General features: G+C 46.1%; 2 protein-coding genes across 2 annotated transcripts; one reads left to right on the forward strand and one right to left on the reverse strand.

The window, feature by feature from the left end:
* The first annotated feature begins 175 nt into the window (after positions 1–175).
* Positions 176–4,031, forward strand: scd (stearoyl-CoA desaturase (delta-9-desaturase)). The gene is made up of 6 exons (XM_086099312.1): positions 176–342; positions 527–805; positions 2,563–2,693; positions 2,777–2,982; positions 3,231–3,463; positions 3,761–4,031. The coding sequence occupies exons 2-6, from the start codon at positions 565–567 to the stop codon at positions 3,958–3,960; spliced, it is 1,011 nt and encodes a 336-aa protein (XP_085955438.1). The 5' UTR covers positions 176–342; positions 527–564; the 3' UTR covers positions 3,961–4,031.
* Positions 4,032–6,806: 2,775 nt separating this feature from the next.
* Positions 6,807–17,132, reverse strand: sec31b (SEC31 homolog B, COPII coat complex component). The gene is made up of 27 exons (XM_086138835.1): positions 16,997–17,132; positions 16,128–16,227; positions 15,917–16,040; positions 15,638–15,833; positions 15,449–15,544; positions 15,102–15,242; positions 14,885–15,027; positions 14,701–14,800; positions 14,472–14,633; positions 14,205–14,357; positions 13,900–14,130; positions 13,730–13,804; positions 13,437–13,529; positions 13,212–13,323; positions 12,962–13,140; positions 12,689–12,815; positions 12,467–12,612; positions 12,104–12,277; positions 11,897–12,025; positions 11,603–11,786; positions 11,140–11,532; positions 10,969–11,007; positions 10,548–10,606; positions 10,087–10,212; positions 9,883–10,002; positions 8,284–8,355; positions 6,807–7,618 (listed from the first exon to the last, which is right to left on the reverse strand). Exons 2-27 carry the CDS (start codon positions 16,204–16,206, stop codon positions 7,439–7,441), a joined length of 3,633 nt encoding a protein of 1,210 aa, XP_085994961.1. The 5' UTR covers positions 16,207–16,227; positions 16,997–17,132; the 3' UTR covers positions 6,807–7,438.
* Between the last annotated feature and the right edge of the window lie 125 nt (positions 17,133–17,257).

Consider the following 17,257-nt stretch of genomic DNA (forward strand, 5'->3'; position numbering starts at 1 on the left):
GTGTGGGGCATTTGGTGCGCGTGTGACAGTGTGATTGGGAAGGGTGTCTGTGTGTGTGCGTATGGGGGGGGGGGGGGTTACACGGTTCTAATAATCACACATCTGGATGGAAAGCGAAGAAGAGGTGGCGAACAGCAGATGGCCCGGCAGCCAATCAGAGAGCGGCAAGTGAGCAGGGAGCTGCACGCCGATTGGCCGCGGAGCCGCAGAAGCACCTCGCGCTTCCCCATCCCTTTTTGGTTTTGATGCGACACACTTCTCTCTCTTCTCTTTTATTTTCTGTTAAAGCAAGACGAACGGCTGGCTATCACAGCGTCAAAGGAGTCTTTAATCCCGCCTTCGGTGAGTTGTTAAAGTTGTCTTCAGCTCCCCCCGGTCTCCCTTATTTTCAAGGAGTCTGTCATATCGACGTTACGCAACGATCCCGAGTGGCCTGAGCATCATCTGTCGCCTTTAACCCCCTCCATTGGACTAGCAACCGTTCTAACTGTTATCTTCGTTTTGCATTTTTCCGTGGTGGCCGAAGAGCATTTATCCAGCCAAACCTGACAGACACCAACAGCGATGACGGAAGCGGAGGAGCAAAAACAGAAACAACAACAACAGCCCGCATCCAGCAGCGACTCTCCGATGGAGGCCCCCTGCAGGGAAGACGCGTTCGACCACACGTACGAGGAGAAGCAAGGCCCCAAGCCGCCGAGGATCGTCGTGTGGAGGAACGTTATCCTCATGACCCTGTTGCATATAGGTGCCCTGTACGGCGTGCTCCTCGTCCCCAGCGCCTCGCTCGCCACGCTGTTGTGGTGTAAGTGCACTCCTGTCGCGCCTTCTAGCCTCCTGTTTGTTCACTCACAATAATGTTTTTTATCCATTCCTCAAACCGGCATGCCACAGACAAGGGATTACACTTGGTTTAATGGTAGCAAAGTGCATGATTTGGGAATGTCTGTCAAACGTCATAATATGGGTTCGTATAAATCATTTAGGCGGCACGCCGGGCAACTGGTGAGCACGGCGACCTCACAGTGCAGAGGTGCGGGGTTCGATTCCGGCCTTCCTGGGTTTTCTCTGGGTACTCTGGGTACTCCGGGTTCCCCCCCACATTCCAAAAACATGCATGGCAGTTTGATTGGGCACTCTAAATTGTCCCTGGGTGTGAGTTTGAGCACAGATGGTTGTTTGTCTATGTGTGCCCTGCGATTGGCTGACAATCAGTTCAGGGCGTACCCCGCCTACCACCCAAAGACTGCTGGGGTAGGCTCCAGCACGCCTGCGACCCTTGTGAGGAGAAGTGAATTAGAAAATGGATGGATGGATCAATTATTGAAATCACAGTCTGGGTGCTTTGAGGTTCAGTGGAACTGTGAAAGGTGGATGCTGGAACCATTTGTTGGGAGTTTCAATCCAGTTTGCAAATACTGGTACTTGGAAGTACCAAACTGGCACTGTTGAAACACTTTAAACAGTATCTTGGCTTTGAAGGAAATTTGGGATTAATGTTCCCTGGTCAAACTGTGGCCTCAGTGGCCGTACAAGTTAAATCCAAACATATTTAAACTTAAATGTCAAACGAGAGCAGAAATCATTCGCCAAAGCAAAGCTTAGAAATATATTATGTGGGGATCTAACTGGCCTTTGTGAAACATTCTTTTAATTTCTTTGAACTCTTTTTGATGACAAGCGAGGAGGGCGTAATCAAGTCTCGTTGCTTTCAAATGATTTTCCTGTTGGAAAACGTTGTCAGTTGGGTCATACATTGGAAATAATAGAAACTAGACCCACACATAAAAGAAAGTAACATTTCACGATTACATATTTATATATACCATTAAAGGCTGTTCTGTGGGAGCGTGTAAGTTGGATGTTGGTCCCATTTGTTCGAGTTTCAAAATATTCTCCCTGCAGGAAATAGTGGATCATGGAATTAAACTTGTCCCCGTGGTTATCATAACCATGAACAAAGGGACACCACCAGGTCAGTTTTTGTGGCATCTATGACGCTTTTGAGGGTTGGTGAACTTTGCTCCAGTGTCAACTGCACAGGAGTCTTAAAGGTCTTTGATGAACGATGACATCATCCTGTTGCCGAATATATAGGCACCAAATCGCAAGCAGTATACGACAGTCGGGCCGCGCTTTGAACTAGAGAAGACGCTTAAAATCAAATTTTGAAGTCCTGGCAAACAAACTCCGATAACAGACAAAATGGATTCATCGCCCAGCTCAGTGCGAACCTGCACGTTGCATTTCCCCCGTGTGAAACGTGAATAAAACAAACGCAATGCGGTCAGTCAGTGATCATGTGCAACTTTATGACTCAGTTCACACGACTGTGTGACATGCCTTGACTCGCCGCTTATTCAGTTGAATGCGAAACACGGTTTGGCCTTGAAATAAAGAACGCCACAGTGAACACTCAAGGGCAATATTTGTCACGCCCCTAAAAATGTTTGGAATTGACTCCGCAGCTTGCTAACGATTAAAAAACAAATAATGTCATGTCATGAAGCTATTAGAGAGCGTTCGGGATTGCATGCTGATGTGTGTTTTGTCTCTTTGCAGCCGCACTTTGCTTTTTGATAAGTGCTTTAGGAGTGACAGCAGGCGCTCACCGCCTGTGGAGTCACAGATCCTACAAGGCCACTCTACCTTTAAAGATCTTCCTGGCCGTGGCCAACTCCATGTCCTTTCAGGTACCAAAAACAAACAAACAACAACATACCGGTACTACTGTCAGACTTTGGCCATTTATTCTAAAACATTTGCGCCCGGGCAGAACGACATCTACGAGTGGGCCCGCGACCACAGGGTCCACCACAAGTACTCTGAGACGGACGCCGACCCGCACAACGCCGTGCGCGGCTTCTTCTTTGCCCACATTGGCTGGCTGCTCGTGCGCAAACATCCCGACGTTATCGAGAAGGGACGCAAGCTGGAGCTTCACGACTTGCTGGCTGACAAGGTGGTCATGTTTCAGAGGAAGTGAGTACGCTTTTTTTTTTTTTTTTAATACGAAGCAGAACAATCAGTATGGATTACTATGTGTGGCCTAAGCACATCTGTAAGGTGCTTTCATAAAGAGGTGCATTAACAATATAGAGGCTACATGCTGCCAGTCTGGTTTCACAAGGTAATTCAAGCATGCAGGCATTGACACACAATGACAACAGCGATGCCGCCCTTCGACATAAGGAAATATACATTCATTTCCGTCTCTTTCCTCCTAACAGACACTACAAGCTGTCGGTGATGCTCATGTGCTTCTTCGTGCCAATGTTCGTGCCTTGGTACTTTTGGGGCGAGTCCCTGCGGGTGGCCTACTTTGTGCCGGCGCTACTGCGCTACACGCTGGTGCTCAACGCCACCTGGCTGGTCAACAGCGCCGCGCACATGTGGGGCAACCGGCCGTACGACCAGGGCATCAACCCCAGGGAGAACAAGTTTGTCACGTTTAGCGCCATAGGTATGACACAACGCAAGCAGGCATAGTAGCGAACGGCAGCACGTTGCGTTTGCTCTTTCAGGCTTCACAAACCCTACATTCCCCCAAATGATTTCCGGTGTGCTGCAGCTGGGCAATTGAAATTTGCCTTGTTTTAAAAACATGCTCAGTGCTAAAGCTAAAGCCAATGTAAAATCCTGTTGACAGGCGAACAGGAAACAAGCATCGCCTCGTAAATCTAAAGAATCATGGTTATTAATTTTTCCATTCCAAACCCTCCCGTGTTGTAATAAAGTGCCCCGATGTATTTTGGTCCAGGCGAAGGATTCCACAACTACCACCACACGTTCCCCTACGACTACGCCACCAGCGAGTTCGGCTGCAAGTTCAACCTGACCACCTGCTTCATCGACCTGATGTGCTTCCTGGGCCTCGCCAAGGACCGCAAGCAAGTGTCCCACGAGATGGTGTTGGCACGAGTGCAGCGGACGGGCGACGGCAGCTACCGCAGTGGCTAAAAAATAAAAAATAATCGAAGCGCCCAGACCTCGCCGAGCTTGAAACAGAAAATAAAAACCTCCACAAGTCATTTTTTTTGGATGGCGTTTCATCTCTTCATCCACCACGTGGAGTCTTAAATCGGCTTCACGGGAGGGAGGGGGGTGGACGCGACCACATTTTTGCTTGTTTTTGTGGTATTTCGTAGCTGTAACTCAAATTTGTGAAGCCGATTTATAATAAACATGCTTTAGCTAAGCTCTCAGCCTTCTAACGTTCAATTGGGCTTAGGTCTTTGGCAAAAGTGTTTGCGATTTGAAGTGAATTCATTTGAGAAAAGAAATCTTTGCTGTGTTTTCAAAGTTCGCTAAAGTAGTCACATTATCCTACACAATAAAGCTTGTTAGCGTTTGGTTTAAAAAAAACCCAAAAAAAAAAACTTTCGAAACTAAAACCGAACGCGTACAAAATGGTTCCTTTTGTCGTGAAATTTAACGATAAAGCCGTTTATCTAGTGCCATTATTTTTTTTCTTTTTCAATGCGCTTTGTGGATGTTTTTGGATATTCTCGTGGCTTCGTTTCCACTCGCGACATTTTATGCAACATCTCCACCGGTCCATGTAGCAGCCGGGTCATGTGACCATGCGGCCATCCATGCATGATGATGATAGTACATGCTTTGTCGCCGAGCGGCGTGAACCTCAAACCCCCTTTTGAGTGTCGGGTTTTACAGAATACTTCTACGAACTTATTTATGTATTTATTGTTGAGTTCTTTTTTGGTACCGACTGAAATTGCATCGCTCAGATAAGAACCGCAAGCCTTCAAAACCCATTTCGTATCTTCTAGCTGGAATTGGAGCACCGGTTGAGTTTGTCCGCCCCCGATCCACCTTTAAAAACAATGTCAGGAAACTACCAAATGCCTTATGACTTGAATTCATTCCTGATGGTCACCCGTTCTGTCCCGACAAAAATACGCTAAAATGAAAACGAGGTCCATGTTTACAGGGGCATAGTTGGCATTGGAATTAAAAGTAGCACTTAAATAACATTGGGGGACTTTGATATCAAATATCACGTACAAAATTCGGCCCTCTCTCTCTCTCAACGAATGTGCCAACAGGTTGGCGATGCCACACGCTGTGCATGCAGCTACCCCCAAATTAAGGTCGCTCCGAAAGCGACGAGGGATCGCAAAAAGATTGAAGTCTTGAATTGTTTTGTCAAATTGCTCAGTTCGGAAATAAAGTTCACAATATTTTCAAGACACGTGTCATTCTTGTTTGTGTGTCCCTGAGGAATTTTGCCGACCGACAGTAAAATGTTGTTGACGTCCGGCACCACTGTGTAAAAATATGACCGAATAAGTCTAAAAATGGCATTGATGGATTTACATAGGACGAGGGAGGCCTATGCAGGCGGGCACACGGAACTTTATGACATCAACCCCGATAGATGAATGAATGCAGTCCTTGTGTCACATTTCAGAGCAGGGGTGGCTTTTAGGGGAAAATTACTACAACCATTACATGACTTGGTCATGTTCAAGCTCATCCCAGATGTGGGAGTTTGTATTAAAACTGACACTTTCCTCACTAATCAAAGATTTGCATTGAAGTCATCATTCTAATATACTGGGGTCACAGTTCAGTGCTTGCAGCCCAAGAGAATCATGACTCAGGCTGCTGCTCCGTGTGGCAATATTAACTCACCACAAGCCACCACCGTGCTTGCATGACTGGAGGTTACTGCAGTTCAACCTTCCCAAAAAATGAACACACAATATTAACTCACCACCGTGCTTGCATGACTAGAGGTTACTGCAGTTCAACCTTCCCAAAAAATGAACACACACTGACACAATATTAACTTACCACAAGCCACCACCGTGCTTGCATGACTAGAGGTTACTGCAGTTCAACCTTCCCAAAAAATGAACACACACTGACAACCGTTGCTCCTAGCGTCTGACTGCCAAGTAGCCAATCAGCAATTAGTTCCTGACTTCTGATCACCCTCTCACCAATGGCGGCGGGGCAGCTTTGTGTCAACGTGCGTGAAGTGCACGATGACTGTTACGCAACAAGTCCTCAAAGGCGGCACACTCTGCCGTCCTGCAGGTGATGCCTTGGAATGTTTTCAATGGATGTGGGAAATGGGAGGAAAAGGGATCAAAGACTACTACCTTTCATAAGTGCAAAATACAATGATTACTACTCATGCATCCATCACACTTTCAAAATGTGTACCCAAAAAAATATATATAAAATTAAAAATACAGTTCACATTAAAAAGTGACTGGATGAGTCTAATGCAAACAGAATATGACGTGCCACATTTTTACTACATAGCCATTATAAAAATATAAATTAAAAATCATTCTCTTTAATCACGAGTCCGAATGATTTTCACAGATACATTTTTAACGTTAACAACATATTTGGCTTTCAAAATAACATTTTGAATATATTTGAATATTTAAATATTGATATTTCCTTGTGACATGGCTTCGTTTTTTGTGTGACACAAATGCACAAATACAATTTAGTGTTTTTCACGCTTAGTTTTTAATCATAAAATGGACATAATTCTATTTAATTTTATATATATAGTAGGTATACTGTACAGTACTTTGTAAAAAATATAGTAAACATATTTTGTGTTTTTGTCTTGAAAGGCGCTTATAAATGTATTATTATTATTATTATTATTTTCACTAAGTACTTAAAATCGAGCAATTGTTTAAAATGTTTTTTAAAATTTGCTTATAAAAATGGTATTGGCAAAGCATATATATAATTTTATTATATATAAAAAATTTAATTCATTTTGGTGCGGGATTGAAGAGCAGTGAGCCTTGAAATGGAAGGTACATTTTTATTTGAAAAGGGGGGAAAAAAATCTTACACAGGTTAAATACGCGAAATGGAGTGTACTGTATAAACATTTGTGCAACCCAAAAAAAAAAATGAGCACGTACACACACCCACACAAACGGAGGCACTTTACTGCCTTTTCCTTTCGTGACACGGCACACGATCCCACCAGAATATACACTGCTTTCCAACTATGCCATCTACTGTACGAGTAAAAGTAAAGTAGAAGACACAGCCAGGTGGCAATCAAAGTAGCAATGTCGAATGAAAAGAATATGCTGATCATTCATACACGACTAAATAACAGACCGAATGGGGCGGAAAAGATGATGGCACAATTCATGAACGGATCGGCACACTGTTAATGAATTTCTAACATGATTTTTGTTTCATTCATGTCCCACCGAGCCTGGCTGATTATAAAACCGTCCGCCAACAACAAAATCGCAATTAAGCACACAAATGTTTTGCTTTGTACATCGTTGGTTCCGCCACAAGTTTCAGGATACATTCATCTAACGCATCTCTTGATGCGACGAAGACCATCATCCGCTCACGTAAGGAAATAAATATGATTTTTTGTTTTGTTTGTTTTAACACTGAGGCGTGGGCATGTGACTCAAACGCCCAGTTTGTTGGCGATGGTCATGACTACTTTGAGGATGGGCATGAAGGCAGAGATCTCGCTGAAGTTGCTGCTGCTCACCACCATGGTGTGGACCTCCAGGCCGCGCTGGTAGTGCTGGCTGGCCACGCAGCGGCCGATCTCGTGCAGGCCGTTCAGTATGTTGGGCGAGAGCTGAGGAGAGGGCGCCGATGCACAAGACAAGCGGTGCCGTCCGTTAAGAGCGCAAGAAGATGACTGACGATGACGAAAGTCCCGTTAATGAGATGGGAAATCAAGTGGCGACATGGCCGACGGCGTCAAAAATATCCCGTGGGTTGAAGGTTAAGTGAATATTCTTTCAATGCTTGTCATCATAAAATCAATTTCATTTTAACATTCACATACATACTACAACCCGATTCTAAATAACAATTTAGAATCGGGTTGTAGTATGTTAGGATAGGATGAAATCCAAACATGGGTACCGGAGTCTGAGGCTCAGAAAACAGAACTGCCTATGAAATATTGTTTTTGAGAAACATGTCAACATGTGACAAGTTGTTGAAAACATGGGAGAGGTATTTTCAGTTGTGCATTTTTTTGTGTTATCAGTGTTGAAAATGTTTGCACACCTCACTTTTAAATGGATATCTTCATGCATGTTTTTGATTTCTGGTAAACCTTAATGCCACAGCATGATGGCTGCTGCCCTCAAATACAATTCAACGTAAGCATTGCTCCACGAGTGGCAAGATTTCACATTGGTTCTCGGTTAATGCGGGCTTATCACTAATTAGGACAAAGCCAATTTTGTAAAATGATATTAGTGGACAACACGGCATTGAACAATTCCTTACCGACTGCTCCCTCAGCTTGTCATACAGGCATCCCAAACGCTTGGCTGCGTCATCGAGCTTCCTTTTGGTTTGCTGTCAAGAAAGGAATTGAATAAATACAATGGCAGCTTAATTTATGGGCTTACGCATTCAAATGACTCAATTAATTTAAGCATTAAATAATCCCCCCCCACTGGAATGAATTAACGCACCCCCCCATCCCACACACACAAAAGAAGCACTATTTACTACACTTACACCATAATAAAAGCAAAAGTGTAGTTACTGCACATAGTTGTATTCATGTGGTGGATGTACCGTATTTTCACGACTATAAGGCGCCATTAAAAGTCAAAAATTTTCTCCAAAATGGACAGGACGCCTTATGATGCGGAGCGTCTTATCTATGCGCTGAGTTCCAAAACCTGACTGACAGCCGACACGCTGTTTATATAGAGAAAAGGCGGAAGTGATTGTGGACAGGCATGCGGCAAAGAAGTCGGCCAATCAGTGAAGGGTGGGCGTGTATATATATATATACACATATGGAGAGCGAGAGAGAGAAAAGGCAGATGTGAGTGAGGACAGGCATGCGGGGAAGAAGTCCGCCAATGAGTGAAGGGTGGGCGTGTAAGTGGTCGCTAAAGGTACGCCCCAAGCAGGTACCAACACCTGTATAGAGTGTGGCTATGTGCATTGTTGCAAAGCAACTTCGGTTTTGGTTTCTAAGAACCCCCGAAAATAAATTCTACAAAGAGACACGCCTACGAAGCTCAGTTCAAACTTCAAGCCATCGGTTATGCTTTTGGCATGCGTGCCCATCTCACAGCAGCGGTGAAAAACCAAGTCAAGCAAATGAACTCTGAGCTTTCCGTTATTCCCGGAGGCTTGACTAAAGAACTCCAACCGCTGGACATCGGCATCAACCGGGCGTTCAAAGTAAAGTTGCGAACGGCATGGGAACAATGAATGATCGATGGCAAACACAACTTTACAAAGAGTGAGAGGCAGCGCCGGGCGAGTTACGCCACAATTTGCGAATGGATTGTGGCTGCTTGGACGAACGTGTCTGCTTGCACTGTTGTTCGAGTTTTTGGCAAAGCCGGCATCATTTCTGTGGAGCCACATGGCAATGAGAGTGACTGACAACGAGAGGGAACGCGGCGTTTTTGATGGATTACCGGTACTTGCACAATTGTTCAATTCTGATACAGAGGATGAGGACTTTGATGGATTTCTGGGTGATGATTGATCGAAAAACGTGAGTACATTGTACGATGGCTAAATAAAATACAACGGAACTCAGTTTTCCGTTGCCTTTTTAAAAACGTGTTTTTAGCTTGTATCTGTATGTCTTGGCATGCTACCGTATGCTACAAGCTAACGTGTTTTTAGCGTGCGCGCATGCATGCCGTATGTTTAAGCTGGCGTATGTTTTACCACTTTAAAATTGCGCCCAATAATACAGTGCGTTTTGTCTATGTGTAAAATACAGAAATAGCACCCATTAATGAGACTGCGCCCAACCATACGGTGCGTCGAATGGTCATGAAAATACGGTATCCTTTAAGGGGTGTGGTTGACCGAGTGAGTTATGTCAGGATAATTTTTTGGACTCACCGGGTCTCCTGCTGCGAGCTGGCAGCGCTGCACTAGACTGTCGAAGGTGGATTTGAGCACCATGTGCTCGGCGGGGATCTCCTTCTGCTCCACCCGCTCTGCCGGGAGCTGCTGGAGGAGCTGAGGGTGGATGCAAACGCAGGATGAGGTGGAATCTGCGTGGTTGCTTGTGATATGCTGCAGGGCACTTTGTCAGACACTGACCTGCATGTTGGGCTCCTGGGGGGCTCCCGGGGGCACCTGGGTGTTGTTATGCTGCTGAGGGTCCTCCACTGGAAAACCCATCACGGGTGCGGTGATGGGGGCGGGTGGAGTGTAGTTATCAGGAACCTGTTTCACACATGTAACTATTAAACTCGTAATGTCCATTTGGAATTTTTCATCTGTGTGTTAGTGGTGTAAAAGTTAACACTGGACAGCCCCCCCCCCCCCCCCCGACATGGTTTGAGACATCACAACAGACGCTAGCCCAGAAGACATCTAATTATCTATGATTTCAGCACGCTTCGTTGCACTGTTTCAAACTGCACGCGAATGAAGCAACATCTTCTCTTTGGTGACTTCCGTGGAGCAGGCAGAGCTGAACTATTTCCTGTGAATGAGCTGATGCAACAATATTTGGGATTTCTGTGCAAAACGAGGCTTTTGAGACAAACTAAGTGTACCTTCTTCTTTCTGGGTCCACTTCGTACCGCTGGTGGATCATTCCAGCCTTCCTGGGACACTAAACCAGAGACAACAATGACAATTTGTATGTTGAGCTAAAGAATAATTTGTTAAATACAGTGAAAGAAAATTACAAGCAATAAAGAAACAATTAAGCTGGCAAGACCTGTTTGTCCAAATGCTTGATAATCACCCAAGAGCAATCAAGCAGATGCTTTAGAATGTTTGAATTCACACGATAAGGTCGCATTGTTGCAATATTCCAGCAGCAAAAAGCAAGAGGCAGCAAACATACGATGTGTCCAGAAAAATAGAGCTTTCAATTCAATGCCAAAGTCAAGAAAAATAAATTATAGCAAATTTTCAGATGTGTTTCTATTTTTCTGGCTTTCATTGAACTCTTATTGCTAACACTGTCACCTTGAGGGTCAGACTGGGTATTCAGCCAAGGAAAGAATCCTGCAAGTCACATGAGGAGGACAGCTGAGTGTAACGTAACCATCTCTAATGATGCGCACATGATGTCAGAATATGTGAGAGAAGAGAAAGACGGAAGCTAAACAGTGAGAGAGAAAAAGAGGTGGCACCAACCTGCAGGAGGAGGAGCGACAGCTGAAGACGCAAAGGGCTTTGCAGCTGGAGCTCCTGGGCCCCCTTGTGGGTAACCTGATCCAAGCGGGGCATAGGGGCCAGTTGCCATGGGGGGCCGAGGCCCCTGGCTGTGGAGCCCTCCAGGGTACATGGGGACGGGGGCTCCGGGCTGGGAGCTAGATGGCATGGGGCCTGACGGCAAGGAGGTAGATGGCATGAAGCTTGTCGGTGGAATACCGGGGCTGGGCATGGGGGGGAGGCCCCCTTGGGCCGACGACGAGTGTTGCAGCGGAGGTCCTGACAAGTTAGCGGCTGGCATAGTGGGGCCTGGAGGAGAGAAGGCTGCGGGTCCGCTCATGGGGGATGGCTGGAATGGCTGATGAGGAACAAAACCTTGAAGGCACAAATGAATTCAAACATATCAAATTCAAGATGTGACAGACGAATCAACCTCTGGCCGTACCTGGAGTTGGATGCTGCGGGTACGGAGGCCTCATGGTGGGAGGCGGCAGCCCATGAGAAGAAGGGGGCAAGCCTGGGCCAGAACTACTAGGAGCAACTTGAGGCTGAAATAGAGCTGATGTCGGCATGGGAGGCTGCCACTGCTGGTGCTGGTGATGAGCGGCAGGAGGGGCCTGGTACTGATCCTTAGTTTGAGAAAGAGAACAATACTTCATGTAGTGCCATCTACCCTGAAGAGGCATATGTTGCGGGGAAGCAAATAATGAAGCGTGACAGTGATGGAGCAAATCCATACCATGATTTGTGCTTTCTGTGTAGGAGCGTGAGACGCAGCAATGGGCTTGGCTGTGCTTGGAAGATGCTGCGGGCTGGCAGCCTCTCCCTGAGCATGGAACAGTCTGTTTCTCAGCATGGTGAGTCCAGGCTGAGGAGACAAGACTCACACTCAAATCAGAAACCAAGTCGATTTTTACTTGATGTGGGAATGAGGACAAAACCTCACTTGATTGGAATTGTCAGGCAGGTAGGCCATGGCAGTGGCCAGGCTGCCCTCTGCAGCCAGGATGCCGGCGTAGCACGTCAGCTTCTCGGCCAGGACGGGGCTCTGCACCGCCACCTCGCTGTTGCGGAGGCGTTCGATAGACTTGCGCAGCATCATGACTTTCTCCACCAGATCCTGGGATAAATAGGACAAAATGGGAATTGTAATGTTTTATTTGAGATGCTAACAAAGCATTGACTAGATATGAGAATAATAATTTAAATTAAATGAACTAAAGATTGTTTCCAGAGTTTGAATGACAAATAGCATTTTTTCCCCCTTCTACATCCATTCAGAGCCTTGAACAAACATTTTTTTCTTTACCTCCAGGCCAAGAGGAGATGAACAGTCCCTGTGCAAGGCCCAACACTCCACAAGCCTCTCAATGTTTCCGGAGCAGATGTAACACAAGCACGCCTGCAGGCAGCGTTTCTCCAGCCCTCCGCGCTCCAAGCGGCCTCCCAGGATATCTAGTCCGACATACAGTCTTACGCAACGTCTCGAACGCTAGAAGACGCTCTTCTTGTGAAAGTTGGGTAATCTTACCGCACAGCTGGGCAAATTCTTCGGGGTGAGCGTAGGTGAGGAGAGCGGCGAGCGCCTCCTTCCAGTTGTCCAGCTCACAGCTTTGCACAATGTCTCTCCAGTTCTGCGTCACCACTGACGATATAAGCTACAGAAAAGTAATACTTTCATTAAAACTTGCCCCTCTTTTTTTTTTTGACGAAATGTGGAATCTGCCCTAATTTCATTTCATGTTTCCCAACCTTGATGGAGCAGAGACATATTTTACCAAAGAAAAATCTGACAATGCCTCACCATGGAGATGCTGTTCTTCTGCTTGCTCAGGTACTTTTGCTGGGTCTTCTTGAGCAGCTCCTCCCCACCACTGATGGATAGCAGGATGGCTTCGGCGTAGCGGCCGTCGCTCAAGCACAAATCCACTGCGCCCTCAAAGTTGCCCACCAGCAGCGCCTGGCTTATCAAACCGTCTGTATCTAATGAAGAACGTTCCTCGTCAGCCACGCGGCGCTCAATTGCTGCGGTCACAAGATTTGCTTGGGCTTACCGCATGAAACGGGGATCTGAAAGTTGGGGATTTCGTTCCTATTCTGGCTGAAAAAGTCAGCAGGTGAAACGGAGCCTGATGTCCTGACTTCGCCATCGGCTTCTTCAGACCGCTGAGGACAAAACAGGAATGGCGAAAACAAAAGAAGGGGGTTTTATTACTCTGTGGTTCAAGTCCAAAGAATTATTCTGAATTTTTGGAGGTTCCATTGAATGGGTTACAGACCTCGGTGGAGAGCTGCAGCATCTTTTTAGCCAGGTCCTCAGCATCCACGGCATGTCCATTGGGCTGAAAACTCTTCCCCAAGCATTTAGAAATCTGTTGGATATAAAAGTAGTGTGCATTCTTATTAACTGCGTTGTGTTATTATGTGGTATAAATACTGGCCTCCATCATTGCTGTGTGTTGTGTTTAGAATTGTGAGGATTTTTAAATATATAATTCCAGTTTGGAATAAGGCAGGACAAAAACTCTTAATACTTTCCATGCACTGTATACGGCAGCATGTCTCATAATACCTTTTTCTCCAGTTCATCTTTGCTGAAACCCAAAAGCCTCAGAAATTTGATGCGTGCCTCATCTTCAAAATTCACCTGTCAAAACACGCCCACACGCAAATGAGTAAAGTAACTTCAAAAAAGTAACATATGAGTGATGTCTCCACATCGTGAGAACATGCACGCCCTACCAGAAGGAACTTCCATATGTCCTGCTCAGCCTCTGACTTCGCGCTCTGGATTTTGGCCTGGCAGTAGCTGTTGAAGGAACCAGATTGCAGTGCCACCTGCAGCTCCCTGGAGCGCTGCAGGAACTCCGTCTCTGTGGTGACCTGGCTGACAAACACCTGCATGGGGATGGGCTGGGGGCTCTGCACGGGCGCCATCTTGGGATTCTCAAACGTGATCAGCTTCCCGCCAAACTGATGTGAAACAAACCATGACTCAGGAGCGACAATGACACGCAACTTTCCACTCGGGGAGCTTTTCCACTTACGGCAAAGGAAGCTCCCACCGGCCTGCGCACCCACTTGGGTGGCTTCTTCAGAGGGGGAACTATGGTGTCCTGCACTGTAGGCTGAGGAACCTGCAGGGGAGGGAGCACCTGCCCTGTACCGAAGGGATCCATTGTATCAAATGAGGATGATATCTGGGAAAGAGGAAAAAAATGTTAAAAGGAGGGACACTATGCTATTCTTCCCCACAATTTCTTGACGTTTCTGATAATATAGCATGGCACACTTTCTCTGGTGGAGCCTTCTACCTTATCAGCAGTACTTTGCTGCTGAGCCTTTAAGCTTCCGCCCATCACGGAGTAAACTGTGATTTTGCCATCAAACGAGGCCGCCGAGAGCAGAGCAGGATTCCTGGGACACCACTGGACGTCGAAACACCACTGGTTTGTCGTGGGAAGCTCGTAGATGACCTATTAAAAAAATAACAATAATAATTCCATTTGTCCTAATTAAGAAGGCAGGAAAATATTGCAATACCTCTGCAGTGTTTGGATTCCAGCAGAGGATGCGGTTGTCTTTGGCGCTGCTCAGTAAGAGCTCAGAGTCAGCCTGACTCCAGGAGACTGACAAAATCCCCCTTTAGGAAGACAATGGCAACAACACATTTAGTCTTTTGAATAAATAAACAAATAACTAAATAATTGATCTATTTTAGGCTGACCGCGTGTGATTCTCAAACACTTTAAGAGGAGACGTGGCAAAACGGAGGTCCCACATCTGGATGATGGGTAGGCGGTCGTCCTCGGAGGCCAGCACCAACTGAGTGGCCACCTCGGGGTGCCACACCATCCCGGAACAGTGCATCTGGACATGCGACAACTTTTCAATTTTGAAGTGTTTCGCTGTGCCGAGCTTTCAAACCCAAAGGGCCTACAAACCCGGTTGCTGTGGTCGCTGATCTTGATGATGGGCTCATTCTTCCTCAGGTCCCACACGACGGCTTTGCCGCTGGGGTTGGCCGAGGCCAGGATGTGCTGCACTTGCCGGTTCCACGACACCACACTGATGTCCTCCGCAGGCTGGAAAGTGAAGAAGAGGTTACATGGGCATGGGCTTCCAGTAAGCAAAGTTTATGTGCAGCATAACGGTAAATGTTGCTTCATTTGGGCTTTGCTTATGACCCTGAGTCAAATAGTAAAATGTGACAACAGGTGGAGTCAGTAAAAATGAGGGCATTCTTTTAAAATGTTTCAATTCATTTAAATGCTTGCAAAAATGTTTTCACCTGCGCTTTTGCTCCTGGTGTCATCGGACTGCTGAAGTTGTTGAGATCCCAAATATATATCTCGGAATCATTCGCTCCAGATGCAAGGAGATTGCTCTGTAGGATAACAGAAGGAACATTATGTTCATAGAGTAACATCAAAAACCTTTTTTCGAGACACGCATTGCTGTATTTGGTGGCAAAACACACCTGGAAAGGGTTGAAGTCAAGTGCTCGCACGGGTCCTGTGTGCTTGTCGCACTGTCCCACTACAGCTTCAGCTCCGGAGTTCACAATCGCCTCTGGGTTATAAACTGTTAGTGTGCCATTCTCGCTGCCTGCGACCAGCCTCCCTCCCGTGGCATCCTCACCCATCCCAAAGTTAACCCACACCAGACTGTGTAATCTGTGGAGAGTTGTACAGTCAAGAATATTTTACCTTAGGACATATTCCTCCAGAAATAAAGGTTTACCGTTATTACAGTTCACCTGTTGGTGGTGCACAGTGACCCTCTCAGCTTGATGTCTAAAGAGGGGTCTGCAAAATCCAGTTCAAATATCTCTAGAGCCGCCGTTGTGTTGAACGAGGCGTCAAGCTGCTGCGCCGATGTGCCTGTTGAAAAGAAATCACAACATGCCCAGTTAACAAGCACAGTACAGACAATGTAGTCGCTTAATCTTAAAGACTGTGTTCGAGTACCTAATGCCAAGCAGATGGGATGGTGTCCGGCTGGACTCCATGCCTGCTGGGCGGTCCTCTGGATCTCCTTCAGCCTCATCTTCCTTTACCTTTGAACACACTACAGAAATACGGACTTAGCTGTAAAGAAATATATATTGCAGACTGTACACGTTTAAACAGAGAAAATAAAAGACATCATACAGGATATACTGTATAGGAAAACAAAAAAACGATATAAGTGGGTCTTATGCGAATGGCCACTTTTGTGTTGCTCAAATAACATGGCCTTATGTGATTTTTAAATGCCATTACGGAAAAACTCCACATTTATCCGAACACATTATGCTGGTGGCTACTGAACTTTGCCACAATTTCATGATTCATCCGACTCACGCCTACTCTTGACCGGACAAACTTGCGAGTCGTTTTAATAGCCGCAAAAGATGATAAGCAAGCCATAAGTCTTGTTAGTGAGCGCCTTTCAGTCAGTGAACAGGAAACGTAGCGTAAAGCCGCCTCGCCGCACGGCTAATAAAACCCTCGTTTGGGTGAAGTCCGAGTAAATACAAGCTAGCGGTTAGCATTAGCTTTGCACACGAGTAGTAGCTGATAAGTGCCGCCATTATCTGAAGCAAGCGACACACATTTCAAAATTAATTATTCAACCAAATGTACAACGCGGTGGTTACTTTTGCTACGAGCTAAGGACGTCGCCGAATCAATTTTCCCACGCTAAACCTAAGCCGGCTATTCGGCTAACGACAAGTCAAGCTAAGCAGCCAACACCCTTGTTGCTGAATTTCGCACGAAAAATAAGCGACGCGCGCCCCTAAAACTGAAAACACAGCAAACAAAAGACATTGATAATTCACGCGACTATCACCTACATCAGTCTGAATGCCAGCCGGACAGCCCACAAGCACTGAGCGGACGATGGCCGCAGCCGAGCTAATCGTTTAGCCGCCGACGGCCGGAGTACGACCCGAGTGTTGCCGTGTTGTCACTCAGCTACGGTGGCCGATAGTGGAGCACTTGTAACCTGCAGTAAACCGAAACGCAAATATTTTGGGAGCCCATTTACGCTCCTGAAAATAAATATCCCCACATCACATTACTATATTCATCATCCCACTATGACTAACAACGTG

The sequence above is a fragment of the Hippocampus guttulatus genome, chromosome 19 (assembly GCF_054856545.1).
Source record: "Hippocampus guttulatus isolate MCC_2025c chromosome 19, RoL_Hgut_1.0, whole genome shotgun sequence".
NCBI classification, from domain to species: Eukaryota; Metazoa; Chordata; class Actinopteri; order Syngnathiformes; family Syngnathidae; genus Hippocampus; species Hippocampus guttulatus.